Source organism: Cervus canadensis, chromosome 3, assembly GCF_019320065.1.
Source record: "Cervus canadensis isolate Bull #8, Minnesota chromosome 3, ASM1932006v1, whole genome shotgun sequence".
NCBI classification, from domain to species: Eukaryota; Metazoa; Chordata; class Mammalia; order Artiodactyla; family Cervidae; genus Cervus; species Cervus canadensis.
Window position 1 is genome coordinate 72,311,032 of NC_057388.1, and position 24,642 is coordinate 72,335,673.

A 24,642-nucleotide genomic window follows, 5' to 3' on the forward strand; every position below is an offset into this window, starting at 1 on the left:
GTTTGAGGCACTTTCTGGGCTGGACCATCCTGTGACTTTGTGGGGGGTGGGGGGAACCCAGCTTGCTGGGCTGAAAGCCTGCTGTGGTGCAATTTCCTTTGCCAGTGGCCCCCAGAAAGTCGGGTGGGGGGTAAGAGCCAGAGAGGGGGTGCATGAGGTGGGGAGGGATGGCTTCCCTTGGCCCCTTAGGAGGCTTCCCCTTGATCTTCAATATCAGTTCTGCCACACTCCCTAGAGTTGTCACAGGCTTCAGTTCATATGAGGGTCCTCCTCCCAGTATGTAGTAGCTGGTGATGACAGGAAATGCCAGGCTCTCTCTCCCCTTCTGTTGAGTAGGCTGCTCTGCTGTTCCTCCAATCCTGGGGTCCCTCCCCAGCTCACCTTTCTCTTTTTGTCTTAGTTTAGTTCTGGTGGTCTCTAATTTCCTACATCTTTACTGAAGACTTACGAAGGACTCGGCTAAGGCGATGAGAGAGAGGCCATAGGAAGAAGCAAGTGTTTTTGTTGTTGGCTGTGATGCAGCTTGTGAGATCTTAGTTCCCCCACAAGGGATTGAACTCGGGCCCCAGCAGTGAAAGCACTGCTTAAAAAAAAGAGGCCTAATCACTGGGCCACTAGGGAATTCTCTGGAAGAGGCAACTTAGAAACTCTTAGGAGGTGAGGATGAAGATGGGTGTGGAGAAAAGGGACAAAGAACAGGAGCTCCCTATCGGTGGATAGCTGGACAGATTGCCAGCGACTGAGAGGGATGCAAGATGCAGGTCTTAGATTGGAACATGATGGGTCTGGTGCCTGGTGTGTTGGGGAGATGCCCAGCAGGCAGCCGCTGGCTCCATGGGCTCCGCGGTAGAGCCAACAGAAGATTGAGGATGGAGGAGACTCCCCCACAACAATGGCTGTTCTGATTGCCTACCCCCGCCCCCGTCTAGCTCTGGGGTGGTGACAATGTTCAACTGTCTCCCAGAGCCTGGCACGGGGCGGATGCTCGGTGAATCTGAGTGCAGGAGGGCCTGTGTGGAAGCAAGGGCACATCTCCGGAAAGCTCAGGGAGGGTTTGCAACCTTGGGGGTGTGGCAGGGACGTCTGCTGAGAATGGAGGAAGGCAAGCTTCTCCGTCTTCCTTCCATTGCCCAAGAGCTGAAGGATGGGACAGCGCTGAGCTGCGGGGAACCCCGGGGACCAGTCAACCCGGGGCTCCGCTGGGGCTGCTTTCCCTGATGCGCTCCTGCCTGCCGGCTCTGGTTGCCATAGAGCCAGGAGGCGGTTGCCACGGAGACCGACGTGCGAGGACCGACCAATCAGCGAAGAGCTGCGGCGCCAGCTCACCTCTTGGATGGAGGCACCGGGCTAGGATGAGGACCCCTGCCCAGGCAGCTGGGAGCCGGGTGTTCGAGCAGGGGGCCTATGGCGCCGCCACCCCCAAAGCGCCGGTCCCCCAGAATCCCCAACACCCTCCCCGGCCCCGCACCCCGAATTCTGACGATCTTCTGCCTCTTCCCGACCCGACTAAGGGGTGATACCTCCGACTGGCCCTGAACCCCTCTCCCGTTAGTGCAGAGGAGGGGGGTCAAGGGCTGGGATGCTGCGGGAAAGGCGGGGCCGCGGACCGCGGGAGGAGAGTGCAGTCGGGGTGGGGTATGGGGAGGGAGGGAGGGAGGGAGGCTGTCCCACCCCCTGCGCTCCCGGCACACCGCAGTGCCTGGCGCGCCCGCGCAAGCTCACTCGCTCACTCGGGGCGCTGGGCGGGCGGGGCGGCGCTGACGTCATCCACTGACCCCTTTCACCCCCCGGCCGAGGGGCGGTGGCCGCGCAGGCTCCGCGGGACGGACTCACGGACAGACAGGAGACGGAAGGACGGGCGTACGGCCAGGCCATGCCCGGGGAGGCTGCCCGCGCCGAGCTGCTGCTGCCGGAGGCGGGCGGGCCGGGACCCCGCACAGGTGAGGCCGCGGCGCGCTCTCCCTCCCGCCTGCGTGTGTCTCCGCCAGCCCCTCTCTTCGTCCCTCCCGTCTCTACCCCTCTCCCTCTCCGACCCTGTCCCTCAACCATCTCCGTCCCATTTTCTCCTCGCGCCCCCCTCCCCGCCCTCTCTCCGTTCCCGTCCCTTCTCCATCCCCGCCCTGTTCCTTTCCTTGGTCCCCAGTCCTAGCCCAACGTAGCCCAACCCTGGCCCCTACTCAGGACCGCAGGGAAGGGCGGGGTGGATTAGATGTCCTCCTGGAGCCAAAAGCGACTTGAAGGCGTGAGCTTCCCAGCTCCGGTCGGCGTCCCCCGCCGCGCCCCATTGTATGAGAGGTGGGGGGGAATGGGCCTCACGGCCCCTGCAGCGTGGGTTGTCACCTGCACCCCAGCCACTGGGGATGCGGATTCGCGGGGCGCCTGCCCTCCCCACTCCCCATCCCCCTCCACCCCCCCCCCCCCCATGCTTGAGAGCTGCCTCTGGGCAGGCGACTGGTTCTGGCTCTGGAGGGAGGGACAGGGCTGGAGCTGGACCCTGGGGAAGCCCGAGGGCTGGAAGGTGGGAGGCCCTGGGGGAGCAAGGCTTGGGGAGCATAGGCCCTGAGTGCAAGCCCAAATCCTTGGAGAGACTTAGGGAGCAAGTGTTGGAGGGGATCTGCCTTAGGCCCGGGAAGACCAGCCAGGATGGCCACTGGGCAGGTCAGCCATATGTGGCTCTGGGAGGGCGAAGGGCACCTTGCTGTGGGTGAGAAGTCCCCTGGTGATGAAACCCATACTGGGCCCAAGGGCCCGGCCTCCCTCTGGGTCCAGTAAAGTGGGTCGGGGCTGTCTCTGCTTGGACTGTTTAACAGCCTTGAATGAGGCACAAAAATCTTTGACCTTTGGCTTCCCTTCCTCTGTCCTCTTGGTGCCCAACCCCACCCTCAGCCTGTCTCGGGGTCCTGGAGTCCAGTGAGGGTGCACAGGGGTACCCTACCAGGCCCGTGCCAAGAGCCTGGTCTCCAGCACCCAGCCCCGCCGGCCACACCCACCTCCAGGGTTTAGGTGTTCATCACACTCCCGTGGACCCAAAGGACTCTCTTCTCAGGACCCTCTGGCCTCGCCAGCACCCCAGTAGTGTGGCCCAAGGGCCCAGGGTTCTGCCACCGCTGCAGCAGATGGGCAGAGCCTGGGGAGGGGGCTGCCCTAAGCTTCACCTCCACTCTGCAGACAGAAAGCTGAAGCACAGGAGATGTACTTGTGGGTGGTCATGGATGAATGTGGAAGCCTCCAGAGAACATGGCCGGAGCTGGGCAGTCCCTATCTGCTGCCATGGGACCCACACAAATGAGCCTCAGCCTTGTGGGGGTGGCTGCTGCTGGCAACTCAGCCGAATGCACTCAGAGCCCCAAGAGCCCACAGCCCCTCAGAGCTGCTTATGGGGTAGGGCGGGGCCCCTCTGTGCTCCACAATTGGCCATCACCGAGCCAGCAGTGAGCTGGGATGTCCTGCCTGAGGGCAGCACACCGTGGCCCCTGCTTTCCCTCTCACGTGTGCCAACTCTGGAAATAGATGTGGGGCAGCGGAGCCCAGTGAGACCCTGACAGGTCATCCTCAGGTGTAGGCAGCAGGGAAAGGAGAGAGACAAGGCAGAGAAGCAAGACTCCCACTTCACAGCAAGTGTGAGATCTGGAATGTTCCAGAGCTGAGTGGAGGGCAGACTTCCTGCTCCCTGGGGGCCCACCGACCTAGGAGGTCATGAGCAGACCTTTCTTGGCAAGCCCGGCTGAGGCGGCACAGATTACGTGCCTGGAGTCAGCAAGTTAGTGTCCTAAGAGACAGGAGCTGGTCTCATCTTTAACGAGCATCTTGGAGGAAAGCCAGACCCCAGGCTGCTCGCCATGGTCAGAACTCTTGGAAATCATCCCTCGGGCACAGCAATACCCTTTCCTTCTCCTGACCTCGCTTTTCAGCAGACACCCAGCCTCGTGGGCCCCCGGTCCTCTGCTCAACTCTTGCCTGAGGGACGGGCAGCTGCAGCCAGGGAGCTGCCTCTCAGGGAAGATGCCTGCCCTTCTCACGCCCTTCTGTCTCCACAGATCTGTCCTGTGATGCGGCTGCGGCTACCACCCCAAAGGGGGACCGGCTGGAGCACTGTGCCCTGACATCTGGGCCCAGCGCCCTGGCTCTCGCGTTCCTGCACGGCAAGCCTGGTGCCCGGCCCCCACCTGAGGGAGCCAGCTGGGATGCAGGGCCAGGCCGCGCCCCCTCAGCCTGGGCGGTCCAGGCAGAGGGCGGCCCCAGCCCAGGGCCTGCCGAGGTTCGGCCTACTACTGAAGGTCCTCTCCCAGCCTCCCTGGAGCCCCGGATTGTAATGGGCGAGGAGACGCGCCAGGCAGCCCCACTGCCCAGGGCAACTGTGCCGGAGCTCAGGGACTGGGAGGGTGGGCATGCTAACCTGAACCCACCCCCCGAGTTGTGTTCTCAGGGTGACCCTGCTGTGCCTTTCCCTTCCCCAGACCCCGATTCCTACTTCACGCCTCCCTCCACCCCCACCAAGACAGCCTCCACCCTGCTCCCTGGCCCCGGGCCCCACAGGGACGCCCAGGATGCCCAGGCTGAGCTAGGGGACTCGCCGCCAGCCTCGCCTACTGGCTCATACATCACAGCAGACGGGGACAGCTGGGCCTCATCCCCATCCTGCTCCCTGAGCCTGCAGGCCCTGGCCGAAGGGCTGGATGTACCCTCAGGCTGGGGCTTCTCTCCACCTGGGTCTGTGGTCGATGAGAGGGAGCTGCCCCCTGCCGGGACCCCGGACAGCTCATCCCCAGAGTCCAGCCTCTCGGCAGACAGCAGCTCTTCCTGGGGTCAGGAGGGCCACTTCTTCGAGCTGGACTTCTTGGCCAACGACCCGATGATCCCTGCTTACCTCCTGCCCTTCCAGGGCAGCCTGATTTTCCAGGTGGAGGCGGTGGAGGTGACACCCCTGCCCCACGAGGAGGAGGAAGTGGAGGAGGAGGAGCACGAAGAGGAGCAGGAGGTCCCCCTCCCCAGAGGGGACCTAGCCGGGGAGGGCGAGGATGATAGCACATTTGCATCCTCTCTGCAGTCGCTGTCCGACCTGTCCATCACCGAGGGCGTGGACGAGGCCTTCGCCTTCCGGGATGACACTTCAGCTGCCTCCTCTGACCCCGACTTGGCCTCCTACACAGGGGCTGATGATGACAGGCTGTACAGCGGAGAGCCCCACGCACAGCCCACCACATTGCTCCAGGACAGCCCTGGGGAGGCTGCCTCCTGGGGCCCAGAGCTTGCTCTTGGGGTGTCCGAGGGAGAGGCTGGCCAGGCTGCCAAGAGTCAAGAACCCATCTCCGAGATAATGAGGGTGGGTCCCGCTGCAGCCCAGGTGTCTTCTGCTGCTATGGCCCCTCACATCCCACAGGAATCTCTGGACTTCACTGGGGTGAGCCCTCAGGCCCAGGGAGAAGAGCCAGGCTTCACCATGGGACCAGTACCTGTTGCCCCAGTCCCATCTCAGCCTCTGCAGGAGGGAGACACTGCTACTTTAGGCCCAGAGCCCTGGATTTTGAAGGGAGAAGCAGACCTCAACTCTCTGCAAACCCTGAAGGAAGACACAGGCCAGGAGTTTGCCACTGCAACCAGCCCTGAACCCCAGCCAGAAGTGGATCCAGCAGCATTCCCACATCTGCAGGACGCAGGTTTCCCCTTGGCCCAGGAATCTGCCTCCAAGACCAGCCCTGAGCCCCATCTGGAAGAAGAGGACCTGACAGCATCCTCACCCCTCCAGGATGCAGGTCTCCCTTTGGTCCAGGGATCTGCCTCTGAGGTCAGCCCTGAGCCCCAGTCAGGAGAAGATCTGACAGCATCCTCACCCCTGCAGGATGCAGGTCTCCCCTTGGTCCAGGGATCTGTACCTGAGGTCAGCCCTGAGCCCCAATCAGAAGAAGAGGACCTGACAGCATCTGTGCCCCTGCAGGATGCAGGTCTCCCCTTAGTCCAGGGACCTGCCTCCGAGCCCATCCCTGAGCCCCAGTCAGAAGATCTGACAGCATCCTTACCCCTGAAGGATGAAGGTCTCCCCTTGGTCCAGGGATCTGCCTCCAAGGCCAGCCCTGAGCCCCAGTCAGAAGAAGAAAATCTAACAGCATCCTCACCCCTGCAGGATGCAGGTCTCCCCTTGGTCCAGGGATCTGCTTCTGAGGCCAGCCCTGAACCCCAGTCAGAAGAAGAAGATCTAAGAGCATCCTCACCCCTGCAGGATGCAGGTCTCTGCTTGGTCCAGGGATCTGTCTCTGAGGTCAGCCCTGAGCCCCAGTCAGAAGAGGACATGACAGCATCCTCAACCCTGAAAGATGCAGGTCTCCCCTTGGTCCAGGGATCTGCCTCCGAGGCCAGCCTGGAGCCCCAGTCAGAAGAAGAAGATCGCACAGCCTCCCTACCCCTGCAGGATGCAGGTTTCCCCTTGGTCCAAGGATCTGCTTCTGAGGCCAGCCCTGAGCACCAGTCAGAAGAAGATCTGAAAACATCCTCACCCCTACAGGAGGCAGGACTTCCCTTGGTCCACGAATCTGCCTCTGAGACAAGCCCTGAGCCCGAGTCAGAAGAAGAGGACCTGACAGCCTCCCCACCCCTGCAGGACGCAAGTCTCCCCTTGGTCCAGGGATCTGCCTCTGAGGCCAGCCCTGAGCCCCAGTCAGAAGAAGAGGACCTGACAGTATCCTTACCCCTGAAGGATGCAGATCTCCCCTTGGTCCAGGAATTTTCCTCTGAGGCCAGCCCTGAGCCCCAGTCAGAAGAAGATCTGAGAGTATCCTTACCCCTGAAGGATGCAGATCTCCCCTTGGTCCAGGAATTTTCCTCTGAGGCCAGCCTGGAACCCCAGTCCGAGGAGGACCTGACAGTATCCCCACCCCTGCAGGACACAGGTCTCCACTTGGTCCATGGATCTGCCTCCGAGGCCAGCCCTGAGCCCCAGTCAGAAGAAGAGGACCTGACAGCATCCCCACCCCTGCAGGATGCTGGTCTCCCCTTGGTGCAGGGATCTGCCTCCGAGGTCAGCCCTGAGCCCCAGACAGAAGAAGATCTGACAGTATCCTTACCCCTGCAGGATGCAGATCTCCCCTTGGCCCAGGGATCTGCCTCCGAGGTCAGCCCTGAGCCCCAGTCAGAAGAAGAGGACCTGACAGCATCCTCACCCCTGCAGGATGCAGGTCTCCCCTTGGCCCAGGGATCTGCATCTGAGGTCAGCCCTGAGCCCCAGTCAGAAGATCTGACAGCATCCCCGCCCCTGCAGGAAGCGGGTCTCCACTTGGTCCAGGGATCTGCCTCCGAAGCCAGCCCTGAGCCCCAGTCAGAAGAAGAAGTGACAGTGTCCCCACCCCTGCAGGACACAGGTCTCCCCTTGGTCCAGGGATCTGCCTCCGAAGCCAGCCCTGAGCCCCAATCAGAAGAAGACGATCTAAGGGCATCCACACCCCTGCAGGATGCTGGTGTCCCCTTGGCCCAGGGATCTATCTCTGAGGCCAGCCTGGAGCCCCAGTCAGAAGAGGACCTGACAGCATCCCCGCCTCTGCAGGACACTGGTCTCCCCTTGGTCCAGGGATCTGCCTCCGAGGCCAGCTCAGAGCCCCAGTCAGAAGAGGACCTGACAGTATCCCCGCCCCTGCAGGACACAGGTCTCCCCTTGGTCCAGGGATCTGCCTCTGAGGTCAGCCCTGAGCCCCAGTCAGAAGAAGAGGACCTGACAGCATCCCTGCCCCTGCAGGATGCAGGCCTGCCCTTGGTCCAGGGATCTGCCTCTGAGGCCAGCCTGGAGCACCAGTCAGAAGAAGAGGACCTGACAACATCCCTGCCCCTGCAGGATGCAGATCTGCCCTTGGCCCAGGGATCTGCCTCCGAGGCCAGCTCAGAGCCCCAGTCAGAAGAGGACCTGACAGTATCCCCGCCCCTGCAGGACGCAGGTCTGTCCTTGGTCCAGGGATCTGCCTCCGAGGCCAGCCTGGAGCACCAGTCAGAAGAAGAGGACCTGACAGCATCCCCACCCCTGCAGGACGCAGGCCTGCCCTTGGTCCAGGGATCTGCCTCCAAGGCCAGCCTGGAGCACCAGTCAGAAGAAGAGGACCTGACAGCATCCCCACCCCTGCAGGACGCAGGCCTGCCCTTGGTCCAGGGATCTGCCTCCGAGGCCAGCCTGGAGCACCAGTCAGAAGAAGAGGACCTGACAGCATCCCCACCCTTGCAGGACGCAGGCGTGCCCTTGGTCCAGGGATCTGCCTCCGAGGCCAGCCTGGAGCACCAGTCAGAAGAAGAGGACCTGACAGCATCCCCACCCTTGCAGGACGCAGGCGTGCCCTTGGTCCAGGGATCTGCCTCCGAGGCCAGCCTGGAGCACCAGTCAGAAGAGGACCTGACAGCATCCCCACCCTTGCAGGACGCAGGCGTGCCCTTGGTCCAGGGATCTGCCTCCGAGGCCAGCCTGGAGCACCAGTCAGAAGAAGAGGACCTGACAGCATCCCTGCCCCTGCAGGATGCAGATCTGCCCTTGGTCCAGGGATCTGCCTCCGAGGCCAGCTCAGAGCCCCAGTCAGAAGAGGATCTGACAGCCTCTCCACCCCTGCAGGGTGCAGGTCTCCCCTTGGTCCAGGGATCTGCCTCCGAGGCCAGCTCAGAGCCCCAGTCAGAAGAAGACCTAAGAGCATCCTCACCCCTGCAGGATGCAGGTCTCCCCTTGGTCCAGGGATCTGCCTCTGAGGCCAGCTCAGAGTCCCAGTCAGAAGAAGAGGACCTGACAGCATCCCTGCCCCTGGAGGACGCAGGTCTCCCCTTGGTCCAGGGATCTGCCTCCGAGGCCAGCCCTGAGCCCCAGTCAGAAGAAGAGGATCTGACAGCATCCCTGCCCCTGCAGGACGCAGGTCTCCCCTTGGTCCAGGGATCCGCCTCCGAGGCCAGCCCTGAGCCCCACTCAGAAGAAGAGGATCTGACAGCATCCCTGCCCCTGCAGGACGCAGGTCTCCCCTTGGTCCAGGGATCTGCCTCTGAGGCCAGCTCAGAGCCCCAGTCAGAAGAAGACCTGACAGCATCCTCACCCCTGCAGGATGCCGGTCTCCCCTTGGTCCAGGGATCTGCCTCCGAGGCCAGCTCAGAGCCCCAGTCAGAAGAAGACCTGACAGCATCCTCACTCCTGCAGGATGCAGGTCTCCCCTCCAGTCAAGTATCTGCCACCAGTGCCAGCCCTCAGGCCCTTATGACTGACGCAGGCTGTACCCAAGGGACAGAACCCACAGTCACTGCAGCCCGTAGGAAAGGAAGCAAGACCCTGGGACTAAGGCCAGCGCCTGAGCAAAGAGACCCAGACCACACTGGAGGCTCAGACTCTCTGGCCTTGGATCAGATACATCTGGGTGGCCCAGACCTACCTGCAGATGCTCGGACACCCTTGGAGGGAGATGCAGGCCCCTCCAAGCCTGCCACAGAGATCCCAGACATACCTGAGCCTTTCACAGCTGTCCAAGGTCCCCCAAAGCCTGACTCCAGTGGGGAGGAAGTAGCCAAGGGCATTTTGGCACCTGAGCAGGAAGCCTTTCATGATGTCTGTGCACATGGGGGTGATGGAGCTGAGTCTAGTTCACTCCCAAAGAAAGCCCTGGGGGCTGAGCACCAGGGGCATGAAGCCCTAAAGCCAGTGGTTCATGGCCCAGGGGTGTGTCCCACTGCCAGCCTGGAGGTTGGCCAGTTGGGGCCCCCAAGCCCAGTGGAGGAGGGAAGGGCCACTCTTGGGCACAGGCTTCCCATGGCTGTGGGCTCAGAGGCTGGGCTGGGCTCCTGCTCAGAGTCTCCTTCAAGAGCTGTGCCCAGGCTGGGAGGGCACTGTGCCAAAGATCCTGCCCCAACATCTCCACTGCCCTTGAGGCAGTCAAAGCCTGTGCTGGGCCCAGGCAGGGGAGAGCAGGCCCAGGCAGCACTTGGAGTCCTTGGCCCCTCCCCACTGCAGCCTCCAGAAAGCCCCATAGGGGGCCTGCCCAGTACACCCCAAGACAGGATCCAGAGCCCTGAGCCCCCTGCTCCTGGTGCCCTCATGGAGGCAGTCCCAACCCCCCTGGCATCCCCTGCCCCCTGCCCTTGCCGGGGCCCCCGGGAAGACTTGGTGGAGGGCGCAGAGCCCCTGGGCTCTCCGGGCCACCCACCACCTCGGCCAAGAGCCCAGCGGGCGGTGGCTGCCTCCTCAGGGATCACAACCCCCCCTGGGGCTGGGCAGGTCAGCCTCCCACCCCACCCCACCCTCCTCAGCCCCAAGGCAGCCCCCAAGAGGGGTACCCATGCCAAAGACCCGGCCTCGAGGCTCTCACCCCCTCGCCAAGTGCCTCCGGGCCCCGGGCCCCGGAGCCCAGCCGGCCCTCGAGCGCTCCCAGCCACTGAGCAGGATGACGGCGACAGTCTGGAGGAAGGTGAGTGGGATGCAGGTGGCAGTGCTGTCCTGAGCCAGGGACCCAGGGGGCAGAGGGCTGGGCAGGGATGCCAGCGCTGCTCGCCCCGTGCCTGCAAGAAGGGCAGGCCATCCTCACACTCCCCTTCCTCAGACTCGCCCCGCGCTCTGGGCTCCGGCCAGCACTCGGACAGCCACGGGGAGTCATCAGCCGAGCTGGAGGAGCAGGACCTCCCAGGACCGCAGACCGCACAGTGCCCAGCCCAGGTGCCCGAAAAGGCAGGTTGTGCGCCCAGGGGAGGGCTCCATGCCCTGCCCTCGGGTGCTCAGACCCCCTTTCTTCTCCAGGCCCCAGCCGGCAGCGGGAGCGAGGAGACAGTCGCCAAAGCCAAGCAGAGTCGCAGTGAGAAGAAGGCCCGAAAGGTGGGCTGGGCAGACGTCTGGGACCCTGCTCCCTCCAGGAGGGACCAGGCTGACCAGACAACCCCAGCCACCCCGAGAGTGGGGCTGGCAGTGTAAGAGGACCCTTTCCCACCCCATGGCTGATGAATCCCACCGATGGGGGCCCTGGGATAAAGGGAATAACTGGATGCCTTGGGTGAAGTGACTGGGGCCGGGCTGTCAGTTGAAACAGACTCATAGCCTGAGTCCGACGTCCTACGTGCTCACACAGGGAGCCACCTGGGAGCCTCCACAGAGGGTGGGTGGTGGAGCCCTTGTGCCCCTGGCAGTGGACCGTCTCCCCAGGACTTGTTCCTCTCCCCCAACCCCCGTCTGGGAACTTTGGGGCCCATGCCCAGGTCTGAGACCATTGTGCTTCCAGGCGATGTCCAAGCTGGGCTTACGACAGATCCAGGGGGTCACCAGGATCACCATCCAGAAGTCCAAGAACATCCTCTTTGTCATTGCCAAGCCTGACGTCTTTAAGAGCCCAGCCTCAGACACCTACGTGGTCTTCGGCGAGGCCAAGGTCTGAGCGGCTGGCCAGGGGCACGGGGTGGGCGTCTGGGGCGCAGGCTTGGCTGACAGCGGACCTCTGTGCTGCAGATCGAGGACCTGTCGCAGCAGGTGCACAGGGCTGCGGCCGAGAAGTTCAAGGTGCCCTCGGAGCCCTCTGCCCTGGTGCCCGAGTCAGCGCCTGGGCCGAGGGCGAGACCTGAGTGCGAGCAGGAGGAGGAGGAGGAGGAGGAGGAGGAGGTGAGACCTCGGGGCCCAGGCCCCTCGCGGAGGGGGCAGCTTGGCCTGGGGTCCTCTCCCTGGGGGAGCAGGCCACTGCAGCACCTCCCTGCACATCCCGCTCCAGGTGGATGAGGCAGGACTGGAGTTGCGCGATATCGAGCTGGTGATGGCGCAGGCCAACGTGTCAAGGGCCAAGGCCGTGCGGGCCCTGAGGGACAACCAGAGTGACATCGTCAATGCCATCATGGTGAGTGGCTGGCCCCTTCACAAATGCCCTGCTGCTGTCTGCCAGGGCCTGTCCCCAATATGACCCTCTCTTTCTACAATTCTCACAGGAGCTGACAATGTAGTTGCTGACCAGAGACCCGGCTCCACCCCTGCCCCCTAGCTCTGCTGCTCAATAAAGTGGTGTCCCTTCATCGCCTCTCTGCTCCTCCAGCACAGGCTCTGGCTAAACAGATTGCAGGAGGTGTGCAGACACTTCCTGAAGCCACACAGGTCCTAAGGAGGGTGGTGGTCCCTCCCCCGCGTCCCAGGGAATCCACCTTGTCCAGGGATTGTGGACAGTCCAGTCACTTGGCTGTGGCCCAAGGCATGGGCCTGGGAATAACAGTTTCTGGAAGGAACTCCCCAGATGCAGGGGCCCCCAAGCTGGGGGAGCTGCGGGAAGTAGTGTCTGCTCAGGCGAAGAGCACAATCTCCCGAAGTTCCTGGCCCCTCCCTGTGGCCCAACTCTAAAAGTCACCATCCTCTCCCTGTCCTCTCTCTCCTACAAAGTCCCGGGACCCACAGGGTGGGGGTGATGTCCCAGGACAAAAGAGGGAGACCACTGAGTGAGGGACCACATGTGGGTGGAGCCCCTGGGGAAGAGCAGCAGTCCCGACCGTCACAGAAGGCTCATGGGACACAAGGTCCCCACTGTTCACAAGCACAGGGTGGGCTATGGAAGGGATGGCCCCTGGCCCACGTGGCTATCTTTAGCTGTTCAGATGCTTCCAGGGCAGGTTGATTTGCACACACACCTAGAGACGGCATCTACCAACTGTCTCCCTTAGCTCTGCCCAGCCTGGGCCCACAGCCAGCACCTGGTCCGCCAGAGCCAGAATGAGGTCTGAGATCCCTCCTCCAGTCCTGCCCCTTGTCAGCGGTAGGGAGACTAGGGGACTGCAGACCCCTGCCTGGTTCCCACAGGGCTGGACAGCGAGCCCACATCCCTGTCCTCCCTCCCGGGGGCTCAAGTACCCACCCTGCTGAGCCCAGGGCTTCTTGCATATGCAGTCAGGAGCCTCAAGGTGTGGAGGTATCTTGGGGGTGAGGAGGGAGTCCCAGAGCTGGGCCTCCCCGCACCTGCACTGCAGTGCCAGGCCCCAGCCTCCAGGCTGACGGCCCCGAGGTCACCCCCATGGCCTTCCCATGTCCCAAGGGCACAGGAGGGGCCCCGCCCAGGGGGGACCAAGGCCAAGGGGTTTGACGGGCCCCCACTGGCCTCCCTGACAACCAGGGACCCTGGGCTCCAAGACTCCATGCTCTCAGGGTGAGGATGGCACTTCTGGTGAAGACGTGGTGTGCAGGTTTGCTGTGAACCACCATGACGGTGAATGGGCCTGGGGTCACGGGCACGGATAAAGGGCTGCAGGACAGCGAGCCCCTCCGAGAGCCCAGTGCTCATGTCCACGTGTGGTCAGGACACCTGCTCCCTACCCTGTGTCCACACCCAAATCAGGCCCTCCCTGGAGGTGTCGGGCACAAGTGCTCAGTCCACCGTGCCCCGCCAGGGCGTGTGGGTCTGAGACAGAGGCCAGACAGGAGTCCCCAGCTCTTATCCCACTGGAGCAGAAACACAATGGCAACCAGAGATAAATTATTCACATTGCAGTAAACTTCTTTTAAGGTCTCTGAGAGTTTCAATAGAAACGTCGTGTGCAAAATGACAGCTGTCCAGGGTCTGGCTGACAGGACCCCTCCCGAGGCAGGGTGGCATGCAGGTGGGTGCAGCTTGAATTTCTGCCCCGGCATGGGGGTGCCTCCTTCACAGTAGAGCCACCTGTGTCCGGGGACCAGGAGGGCGACTGGCAAGGGCCCCGGTGCCATCAGGCTGAGTCCTGGTCCATGCTGCAGCCCAGCGCCTCGATGTCATTGCTGATGTCCGAGATCATGCGGTCCCACTCATCCCCTTCCGAGGGCGCGGACTGGTCATCAGAGCTGCCTGCGGCCCTGTTCCCATTGGAGGTGGAGGTGGAGGTGGAGCTCGTGGCCCGGCGGTACCTGCCGAAGCTGTCTGTGATGATTCCACGGCCATCCTTCACCCCAATGGTCTCCAAGAAGTTCTCGAAGTGCTGGCTGTCTTTCTCAGGGATGAAGGGCCGCAGACCTGCAGACACATGGCCCACCTGACCCTAAGCCAAGCCTCTTGCTGAAAGCACATGTGTGCCTGTCCCAGGGGGCCCACGGCCTGGATAAACCCACCCCACCTGCCCCATGTGTCTGCCCCAATCCTGACAAGTGCTGTGGACTGGCCCTGCCTTGGCAACAGGGCTGGTGCAGGCCAGAAGCCACACTCTTATATCACCCCCCTCGGTCCTCAGGAAAGCCCCACTTCACAGGTTTCCAAACATAGGAGAGGAGAGGGCGCAGGGGAGGCTGAAACCAGGCTCCAAGCACCAGGCCCCACTGCCCAGCTCCCAAGTGACCACCTACTTCCTGGAAAGTAGGTGTGAGAAAACCTACTCTGATGTGAGGACAATATGAAACAGGCCTTGGACCCCAGGCTTGGCTTGGGCTGACTCCAAGGGGCCTATGGAGTCAGCAAGAGATCAGACTGGATGCAGGTCTGCCCTCAGCCCTTCACCTCCACCCCCACCCCATCAGCAGAGCACCCTCCTTGCATTGTTGGGGGCAGAGCCCAGGACCTGGGAGCCTCCACCAGCCAGGTTCTCTGGGATCGGCATAGGGAAAGCAGTCGCTCCACTGTGTTTCTGCATGTGGACACACATCCAGGGCTGCATCTGGCTGTCTGTGGCAGGCCCTGAGTACCCGCCCGCCCTGCTGACTCTGCAGGCTCTCCTCTCGGGGCCTCAGCTAAGGCTGCTTTTCACTGGGAATGGCGTCATCACTCCTCCGCCCAGCAAGCTCCTGCCTACTCCCCCAAACCTGTCCCTGCACCAACTTCCTCTGAAGAGCCTCCCTCAGCCCTGGCCAGGCATGCAGTGCCCAGCTCACCCCGAGTCTGGCTCCCCAGGGGCAGGGTCCCCAGAGTCGCTCACCGAGCAGCAGGAACTTGCGGCTGTCCCCGTAGAGCTGCCGCAGGTTGATGCAGAACTCGTGCACGGAGGCCCCGTCCCGGTACTCGTGCAGCAGCGCCGCGAACTGCTGGATCTCCTGTGACGACAGCTTGGTGCGCAGCTGCCGAGAGAGCAGGCCCGCGGCAGGGTGGTGACCGGCGCTGCCTCCACCCTGCCCACGCCCAGCTTGACCCCTGCTGGAGGGTCAGCAGGAGGGAGGGGAACCCCACACCAGCACCGAGGCCCCCACACCAGTGCCTCCGAGACCAGCCCACGCCAGCTGCTTTAACCTGCCACCTGGCTGGCCTGGCTGGCCATCAGTGGGTGGAGGGCGCATGTCTGACACCACTGCCAGGAGCCACAGAACTGCACACAGAGCCCAGAGTGATATTCGGTGTATTGACCAAGTTTTTAATGACGTGAAGTCGAGGAACAGGGGAAAAGTCTGCTGAGCGATAAGGCCCATCTGGCCCTTCTAGGGAATGACCTGCAACCCATGCCACCATTCCCCACCGGAGACCCAGAGACAGGTCTGTGGTTCAGCCCCAGAGGCCAGAGCAGCCCCACACTCAGGCCTTGGTCACCTCATGCTCTTTCCAAAAACTGACCTGGTAGGAAAGACTTTGAGGCCCAGTTGTAAGCAAGGCATCCCTGCTCCCCCCAGCTCCACCCACGGAGAAGCAAGCCTTCCTCCCACCTCCTCCAGGGAGCTCCTAGCCCATAGGCACTGCGCACGGGCTTGCCGGCGGGGCCAGCATCTTCTGACCTTGGTGGGCAAGTAGCAGGCGGCGTACCGTGAGCATGTAGTCCTGCAGAAGCTCCGCAGCCGTGGCGCTCAGCTCACTCTCGCTAACCGTCTTGGCATGGGGTGCTGTCTGCATGCAGAAGGACAAGGGCGAGACGCCGCCTGCATGTGCACACTCGGGGAAGGAGCTGCAAGGCACAAGCCAGGATGTGAGTGGGCGGCCCCCGAGCCCTGCCCCGGGCCTCACCCTCACCCCCAGGGGCCCAGTGAGAGCCAGGGGCTGAGACAAACAGGAGGCCTGTCACGGAGGAGGTGCTCGGGGAAAGACAGAGAAGGGCATGTGCAGGGAAGGACCCAGAAGGGGCCAGCAGCCTAGCAGGGTCTCAGTGGGGCGATGACAGCACTAGCGTGACCCAAGGAGCCGATGCACTGGGAGACTCCTGAAGCTGGGGAAGGGAGGTGGGGCCGGGCAGCTTTATGGGCAGCACTGAGACCCAGGTAGGGGTACTCACAAAGTGCTGGCTTCCGTCTCATATGGCTCCTTCATGTCCACCTTTGTGGAAGAGTCATCTGTGCAGGAAATATAGAACACAGAAGCTTCTGGTTATGTGGGGGAGGGGGCCCTGAGCCCAGTAACCACGTGCTAAGCAGAAGAGGCAGAGCCCTGGCGGTGGGGAGCCACCCAGGCCCCTGGGGTGCACCCTTTGGGCTGCACCTACACCTGCTTCTCCTGAGATGCACCACCTGCCGTGGGTCGGGACAGGAGCCAGGACAATGCTCTGGTCCCTGAAGATGTGCCAAGTGGCGGGGCTGAAGCAAGCTCCCCAGTGGCCAGAACAAGAGACGCTTCATCAGTAGACAGTGAACATCCCTGTCTACTTCGTGAAAACTCATTCAGCTGTATACTTTCGATTTGTGTGTATCTTTTAGTACAACAGTATATTTTTTTAAAAAAAATGCAAGGGCCAAAGCAACCACACTAAAGCTGAATGTTTAACTATAGCTCAGTAAACCACCTGCCGCCCACTGGGGCCTCAACCTTCCCACCTGCCCATGAGGACAGACTACCAGCCTCACCAGGCTATCTTTGTGGGGCTGCAAGCAGCTACAGCACAAACAGCGAGATGAGGACACAGCCAGGGAACCAGCCCTTCATCAAAGCACCCCTGCAGATTCGTGTTTACATGCAGAGGGTTCTGTGCTGTTCACGGGGATGTGTGAGCTGCACTGGAGGGTGTGGGGCTGCACTCCTCTCCACAGAGAGACCAGCGGCCTCCAGCCCTGGAGGCTACCACTGAGCTGTCTCCAATATCTTTCTTCCTGTTCCCCTGACAGAAGCCACGGATCCTCAATAAACTATTTATTTGAAAAGTCGATGCTCCTGGTGTTTACAAGACTGAGCTTCAGTGGGCTACATGTAAACGAAGCGTGCTGTGAGCTTACAATTCCCAGAAACACTCCCTGGTGCTCTGAGCGCCAGTCCCCCTGCACCACCTTTGGGCTCTGTGCTCTTCCAGCCGCCGCCCCCACCCTGCCCTGGGCAGCCTGCACCCTGGAAGGGGCCCCACACCCATGGTGCAGGGAGCCCCTCCCAGCCCTCACTTTTAAGTTTGGTACAGTGACTTTAGCCACCAGTGGTTCCAAAGTAAGTGTTCTTGGCCCCCAGAGTTATGCAGGAAGCCACCAGAGGGCCTAAAGGAGGGAGTGGGGAGAACACGTGAACAGTGAAGTCTGGGAATGAAGGGTGCTGACTCAAACTCTGCCCTGGACGGTGGCCACCAAAGTGCTATTCTGGCAGGAGCTTGCAGCAGAGCCCTGGTGGGAAGGGGAGAGGGAGCCCAGTTGCTCACGTACCACTGTGAAGGGATAGGTGGTGGGTGGGTGTCGAGGCCCCATCAAATATGGCTCTGTCCAGGAAGTCGATGGTGGACTCCGTGTACACGATCTGGAAGACCTGGCCAAGCAGGGAGCACAGCTCTTCCGCGGCAACCTGCCAATGGAGGACAAGGCTGAGCCTTCCAGGCAGCTTCCTGGGCATCCGACACCTCAGATGCAGAACGAACACCTAGAAACAGGGCCCACTGTCTCCCACTGCCCACCAGGGCCACAAGGATGCCAGCCCACACCCAGGAGGCTCTCTGGACCCGCAGGAGCATCACCTCTGTCCCTCCTCCTGCACTGCTCTCCCACCCACAGCCATCTCAGCACCCGTGACAGCCTCAGGAAAAGGGCAGAGAGCGGACAGCATCCGAGCCAGGGCACATGGACAGCATTCCTGACACCGCACAACCCTTCACACATGCGCTGTCAACGCGGGTCCCACCTGGGGAGGCTCTTCCCCCGAGACAGGGGGCAACATCTGGAGGAGCTCCCAGTGGGGACAAGCCAGGGAGGAGGCCCCAGAAGGAAGAACTACTCAGGTGGAAGGTGGGCAGTGATGAGGAGGAGGGAGACTCATCAGAGGCTGCCAAAGACCACCATCCCTGCTCTGGTCTTACTAAAGATGTGAAAATTAAACAGAAGGGTATCAGGGGGCTCCCTGAGGCTGGCAGCTCTATGGTGGGCCTCAAGCCACTCCCCCAGAGTCTTCCCCAATGGCACAGCTTGGTGTGAAGACCACAGCCCCCACATGGGGGAGGGAAAGGTGGGGCCAACGAAGAAGAGAAGAAGGAACCAGCATGGAGGTATCAGACTGGGACTCAGTGGGACCTGGGTCAGGTGGTGGGTGGGGCTGGGGCTGGAATGGGTGGAGCCTGGGCAAGCTATGGGTGGGGCTGAGTCAGGATATGGGTGGGGCTGGGAAGGGCCTGGGTCCCAGGTACCAACCCTGCTCACCTTGCTCTCCGCAGCCAGGATCACCAGGCAGCATGCCTCTACAGGCCCCACTCCGCTCTCCGACAGGGAGCCTGTGGTGAGGCCTCGGGAACTTTCTGCACACAAACTCTGGCTGGGGGAGATGCCGGGGTCCTGGGCTGGGAAGTCAACACCATGGCAGGTTAGGGCCGGTGTGGGAGCTCAACGGCAGGCTCTGGGCAGCCCCTACCTGACTCAGGTGGGGACAGACCGAGCCAGGCAAGCCCCCGCCCTCATCTTCCCTTCACAAGAGCACCCTCCCCTGCCACTGCCCACTCAAAGCCATCACCTTAACATGACCTTCTAGCTTCTCTGCCAAAGACAGAGTGAATATCTCAGACAGAAACTGCCAATATTTAGCTGCTTCTGATCTACACAAAAGAAGGTATTCACAGAGTTCTAGTGACAAGCTTAAGACACAATCCTGACAGGAGAAGAGGAAACTGAGGCAGAGCGGGCAGAGGGCTGCGTCCGAGGGTGCATGAGGGGCAGAGCCCAGGTTGGGATCTAGCCATGAGAGCACCCGCCTATTTGTTAACACTACACACCACCGCCTCCACACACACAAGGTCTCGTAGGACGTGAGGGGGATCCCTGAGGCCGGAAGTGGGGGCTGTGGCCCAGGGAAGCTTCTGCAGAAGCGGGCTCCAGGCAGATCCATGGAGACACACCCGAGAGTAGGAAGTGCCCGGGAAGGGTGGAGCTCCCCTGGTGCCAGGATATCTCAGGGCAAGCCCAGCCCAGCAGGGAGACCACCCAAAGCTCAGATAGTGCTGAGACAGGACCCCAGCTAGGAACAGCCAGACTCTGGGGTGCATGGGCTGGCAAAGACCAGGGCTCTGTAGAACAGAGCTGGTGGCACCCCATGTGGAGGCTGAGCCCCATGAATCCCACTGTCAGACCCTGACTGTACCATCCCACGGCCATGGGCCACAGGCGCTGAGCTGGGACCCAATGAAAAGCACCCACAGGGTCTGAGAGTCAGGACAAAGAATACTGTGAGATTGCTCACTAGTGACTGCTACAGTGACCACGCTGGCAAGATATTCTGGGACATTTTAAATAGCTTTATGGCTCACAGCCGTGGCTGCTCCCAAGGAATCAGGTGTGTGGCTCCGAACCCACGCACAGCAAGCCCAGCAGCATCCATCCCCAGTCCCACAGGCTGTCCCCACAGGTCCCGGTTCAGATCCACTGCCCACCTTCCCATGTCCACAGAAACACCCCTTAATGAGACATGTCCTCAAGCCGTGATTGCCACACAGGGCCTCCTGCGGCCAGACCTAACCCCGACCCCCGACACCACATTGTCCCCAATGCCAGCACAGCCCAGGCCAGAGGAGGCATAAAAGACAGGCCCCTGTGTAGGAGGCACTCAGTAAGTGTTAGCTACCACTGCCAGTGCCAGTGCTGAGGACAGCCACGTGCATCACCTCAGACACAGCCACTTGCTGTGACAAGTGCCTCTGAGAGACTGAGAGGCCCCCGGGGCTGGTGACTTCCCTCAGGAAGAGCTGCTAGAACGAGGAGGTCCCTCCGGAACACAGAATGGAGTTCACTCTCCTTTTAACTGGAAAGCTCTCAAAGCCCTGAGGGGTCCTGGTTTTCATCTCTTTTTGGAAACCTTCTCCTGTGGTGCTCATTCTGTCTCTTAGAAAATCGGTTACTCATTTTCCAGACAATGTGTTCTACAATTAACACTGAGAAATGTTCTGGACACAAGAAACCCAGGGTTAAGCTCCCCTCCCACCAGCCCTAAGGCCTGTGGCCCCCAGCCAGAAGCACTCGCCTCACTGTTTGGTCCCCAGGGAGGCCCCATACCACGGGCCTCCTGCAGGGACAGTCCCCATGCAGGGAACAGCAGTCACCATGGTGCTGGGCAGCACTGGTGGAAGCAGTTACACAGTTCCTCAATCAATCAGCCACCATCGAACAACCGGGGGACCCTGCCAAGTCACCCAACCCACCTGCTCTCAGTGAGTCCACCGGAAGGTGGAAGGAAACAGAATCCTCCTTACAGGTTTCTTGTGGAGACTAAATAAGATCATTCATGCCACATGCTTTCTACTAGTTTGAGACATATTAAATTGCATTTTTTTTTTTTTGAGATTAAAATGGTTAAAAGTTGGCAGCTTTGTGTTGTTCAAAATAATGCCTGTCATTAAAAGATACTTGCTCCTTGGAAGAATAGCTATGTCAAACCTAGACAGTGTTTTAAAAAGTAGAGATACCACTTTGACAACAAAGGCCTCTACAGTCAAAGCTATGGTTTTTCCAGTAGTCATGTGAGAGTTGGACTATAAAGAAAGACGAGTGCTGAAAAATTGATGCTTTTGAACTGTGGTGTTGGAGAAGACTCTTGAGAGTCCCTTGGACTGCAAGGAGATCCAACCAGTCCATCCTAAAGGAAATCAGTCCTGAATATTCACTGGAAGGACTGATGCTGAGGGTGAAGCTCCAATACTTTAGTCACCTGATGTGAAGTGCTGACTCATTGGAAAAGACAGTGATGCTGGGAAAAACTGAAGGCAAGAGGAGAAGGGGCAACAGAGGATGAGATGATTGAATGGCATCACTGATTCAATGGACATGAGTTTGAGGAAACTCAGGGAGATAGCGATGGACAGAGAAGCCTGGCGTGCTGCAGTTCATGTGGCCACAAAGAGTCGGACATGACTTAGCGATTGAGCAACACCACCACTACTGAACACAATGAAGGGAAATGAAAAATAAGCAGAGCACAGAGGGGACCATGCTCACAAGTGCAGTATGACAGAACAGGAGTGTGTGTGTGTGTGTGTGTGTGTGTGAGAACAAGTGAGCATTTGTGAGTGTGTGTGGGACCTGAGTGTGTGAGTGCATGTGAATGAGTATATGTGGGTGGGTGCTACGAGTATGTGTGGTGTATGTGTGTGATGGTGGGGGGACACTAAGCCACAGCCATACAAAGTCAAGGGGCTATGATACACTCCGGCCGCCACCTTCACACACCCTTCCCATTACCTGTGCAGGTGGCCTGCCGCATCCCCACCAGATTCACGGGCCCTTTAATATGAACTTCCTTGAAGCTCAAGGGGTCAGTAATGAGAAAGCTCCTCAGGGCCCTGGCTCTTAAAAAGCCCTCAGATCCGTGTGGACTACCGACCTCAAGCAGAAATACAACTTTCCCTTTGCACTGCCTGAAGCACAGTATGTGGCCCAGGCCGATCCAGCTGGCCACCCTCACACACCGCCACCAGCCCCCTGAAAATGCACGACTCCAGGGGGCAACCCAGCCACTGCCAGTGCCTAAAGGAGCCCAGGGATGGCGTCCATGCTACAGTGACAACCTGAGAATCCACCCGGGAAGGGCATGGAATGAGTGAACCGTGACTGCTCTCCTCACTTCTCAGGGACTTACGCTGGGGCAGAGATTCTAGACCCTGACAGAAGCTTGTCGGGAAGTGCCAAGTAAGGTGGCACTGTACCCTCGTCAGGTGAGGGGAGTGGGCCGGGTGACAGGACTGACGGCTCTCGGGTGCTCCTACAAGGACACGCTCAGAGCGTCTCACAGATCGAGAGCTCCTTGCCGGTCTGGTCTCCTCCCCACACCGCCAGCACTGGGAAGACGGTGTGGCCACAGGAAGGCCCGAATGTTGGTTAGGCTGAGCTAAGGCCCCACCCTCAGCCTCTGGAGCCGCCTGCGCCCAGGGTGTCTACCAGGCTGGGTGCCAGAGGCCACTCTAGCATCCCCCAAGGGGGTTGCACCGAGACAGTGGTTGAGCTCAGGACCCAGAGACCACAGCCTCCTGGGTCACTGCCCTTCTCTGGAGAGAGGGCTAGTTCCCAGGCACAGCAGGCAGCAGTTGGCTGACCCAACATTGTAGAAACTTGTCTCCAGAGTGCCATGAAATCCACAACGCACACCTCAGGACAGAGGTGGGGGCTGCTTCTGGCAAGGACTCTCCTGCCCCACCCCCGGTCATACCTGTCTTCAGGACCACCAGGTGTGAGGCGTCATCTCGCACGTAGGACACGGCAGCAATGTCATGGATGGGGACCCTGAGGATGGTGTCCTCCCCGTCCCTCCAGGCCAGCTTGACGTTGTAGGCAGACAGACTGATGACAGCGTCATGCTCCTGGGTCAGGTGTCCGGGGAGCTGGTGGGCTCTCTGGAAGGAACCACACGGCATCAGAAACACAGGGCCACGGGCTGCCCTGGGACCCTGCATCATGTGTGGTGCATGCAACCCACACAGCCAGTGCTGACAAGCAGGGCGCCACTCCCATGCTTGCTCCCAGGACACTGCTGTGTTCAAACCACATGGAGGGTTCTTCTGGAACTGCCTTTAGATTTGGACCTGTGGGGTGTGGTTTGGATATCTTGAAAACGTGAATTTTGAAAACAATCCAAAACCACAAGGAGCAAGCCTGGAGAATAAAAGTTAATGTTCAGACTGAGGAAAAGTAAGGCCAGGGGCCAAGTGCACGCTTAACATGATGGGATTGGGTCACCCCTCATGGCCATAAGGGCCCAGGGTCAGAGGGCCGAGAATTGGTATCAGAAAACAAGGGTCAGAGGTCAGAGTTAGGAGGTGGAGCAGGCTGAGGGTCAGAGGTCAGGGATGGGGGTAGAGCAGGCTGAGTCAGGCAGATGGGGTTACCTTTGCATTGTCTATGAAATGCAGGATTTCGGTCCTACTGGAAGGATTCAGGTATCCTGGTATGGACGTTAACTGACCTAAATACTGCAAGAAAGTGGAGAGAGGAAGTGCCATGAGCAAGGGAAGGTGAGCCAACACCATCAAAGGCCATAGAACATCGCAAAAGCCTTGTATATTCCCACCACAGGCTGGCTGGCCGCAGTCCCAGCTCACAGTGGGGGCCTCCTCTAGGCAGTGTGCTCCAAATTTTTAGTAAAATTTCTACTGGCTGAGGAGAATACTCCCACACTTCCCACCACACTGCATCAATGTTGTCATCAAAGTCCTGCAAAGGACACCTCAAAACTAGTTTGGTGGAATTTGTATACTAAAAAGGCAGATAAGAGAACTCCCTGGCAGTCCAGTGGTTAGGACTCTGGGCTTCCACAGCAGGGACCCTGGTTCAAACCTACAAGCCACATGGTGCGGCCAAAAGATAAAAAATAAAAGGATAAGACAATAATGGCTTGTGTTTCCAGATCACAGTTGGAAACTGCAAACAATAGCTCTGAACAATCTGCTAAAAAGGAAACGTATTAAATCATCAAGGGCCAGGCAGCTGAGCGATGAGCACAGAGAAAAGAAGTGACAGGAGGCCATGAAGCATTTGGCTAACAAACCTCAATGACTAGGGTCTTGAGTGTGGCGCGGACGCAATGTGAGTTGTGCTCACATCACCACCAACTACCACAGGTGTTAAATGTGCTTTAATGGGTTACACTGATTCCTCTCCAAGACTAGATCTCTTACACTCGACACTTCTGCTCCTCTAACTCTAATTTTTAAGGTTGCTGTTAACAGAATGACAATGAACTTTGTGTACCTGGTTCCACATGTAAAGTCGTCACTACTGTTCTCACAAGAAAAGAGCTGAACAAATGAACATGTCTTCTCATATCCATCAGAGAGTAAGGTCACAAACTGCTTCCCCCAAAACTGGAGAGAGCAACACGGGACAGAGAATCACAGCCCACAGAGAGAAACTAGCTGCAGGTGGGCAGGCGTATCGGAAGGGGGCTGACCAAGGGCTAGACGTGGGCTGACCAAGGGCTAGAAGGGGGCTGGACCAAGGGCATGGATGAGCTTAAGACACAACTCTGGGGCCAGTCATACGGGTCCCAGGCTTACTTGAGCTCTACCTCCAGGAGGCCCCCCTAGCCAGGATTCTCAGAAGTTGTCTTCAGCTTCTGGTGGGGCGGGGGGAAGAAAGCACTTCCAACTGTGACTGGTACTTTGCTCTCTTCAACAAGGGCCTTTTCTCAAGGAAAACTATTTGACCAGGGCCTGACCCACTTGGGGAAAGGTAAATACCAACTCCAGCCCCCCAGCAGTTCTGTCCCTCCTAAATAAGACGTGTGTGTGACGGTCACAGCCCAGGGGCACAAGCTCACTGGACGACAGAGACCTACTCATCAGAGGGCTAGTGCGCTCCCCTCCCCAGCAACCCCACTGCATCCACGGGCGCCTGTACAACAGGAGATAACATGTATCGGACCCTTTTAATGGCACACAGCTGCAGCC

General features: G+C 59.9%; 2 protein-coding genes across 11 annotated transcripts in view; one reads left to right on the forward strand and one right to left on the reverse strand.

Moving 5' to 3' along the window:
- Positions 1-1,035: 1,035 nt before the first annotated feature.
- Positions 1,036-13,454, forward strand: NACAD (NAC alpha domain containing). Of its 3 annotated transcripts, none has more exons than XM_043463439.1 (8): positions 1,036-1,940; positions 4,038-10,403; positions 10,536-10,660; positions 10,730-10,804; positions 11,205-11,351; positions 11,429-11,575; positions 11,685-11,807; positions 11,896-13,454. In XM_043463439.1, the coding sequence occupies exons 1-8, from the start codon at positions 1,874-1,876 to the stop codon at positions 11,908-11,910; spliced, it is 7,065 nt and encodes a 2,354-aa protein (XP_043319374.1). In that variant the 5' UTR covers positions 1,036-1,873; the 3' UTR covers positions 11,911-13,454. The 3 variants fall into 3 exon arrangements, with proteins under 3 accessions (XP_043319374.1, XP_043319373.1, XP_043319375.1); XM_043463438.1 differs by having other exon boundaries at positions 1,037-1,940; positions 11,429-11,578; XM_043463440.1 differs by having other exon boundaries at positions 1,037-1,940; positions 10,536-10,648; positions 11,429-11,578.
- The window catches only part of CCM2 (CCM2 scaffold protein), a 51,469-nt gene continuing 40,244 nt past the window's right edge, over positions 13,418-24,642 (reverse strand). For all 8 annotated transcript variants that reach the window (XM_043463449.1, XM_043463447.1, XM_043463448.1 and 5 more), the window contains 8 exons: positions 23,083-23,166; positions 22,407-22,590; positions 18,422-18,558; positions 17,441-17,576; positions 16,099-16,156; positions 15,636-15,774; positions 14,824-14,962; positions 13,418-13,931 (listed from right to left, as the gene is read on the reverse strand). In XM_043463449.1, the coding sequence (XP_043319384.1) occupies positions 13,651-13,931; positions 14,824-14,962; positions 15,636-15,774; positions 16,099-16,156; positions 17,441-17,576; positions 18,422-18,558; positions 22,407-22,590; positions 23,083-23,166 (1,158 nt within the window). In that variant the 3' untranslated portion in view covers positions 13,418-13,650. The remainder of the gene's footprint in view (positions 13,932-14,823; positions 14,963-15,635; positions 15,775-16,098; positions 16,157-17,440; positions 17,577-18,421; positions 18,559-22,406; positions 22,591-23,082; positions 23,167-24,642) is intronic.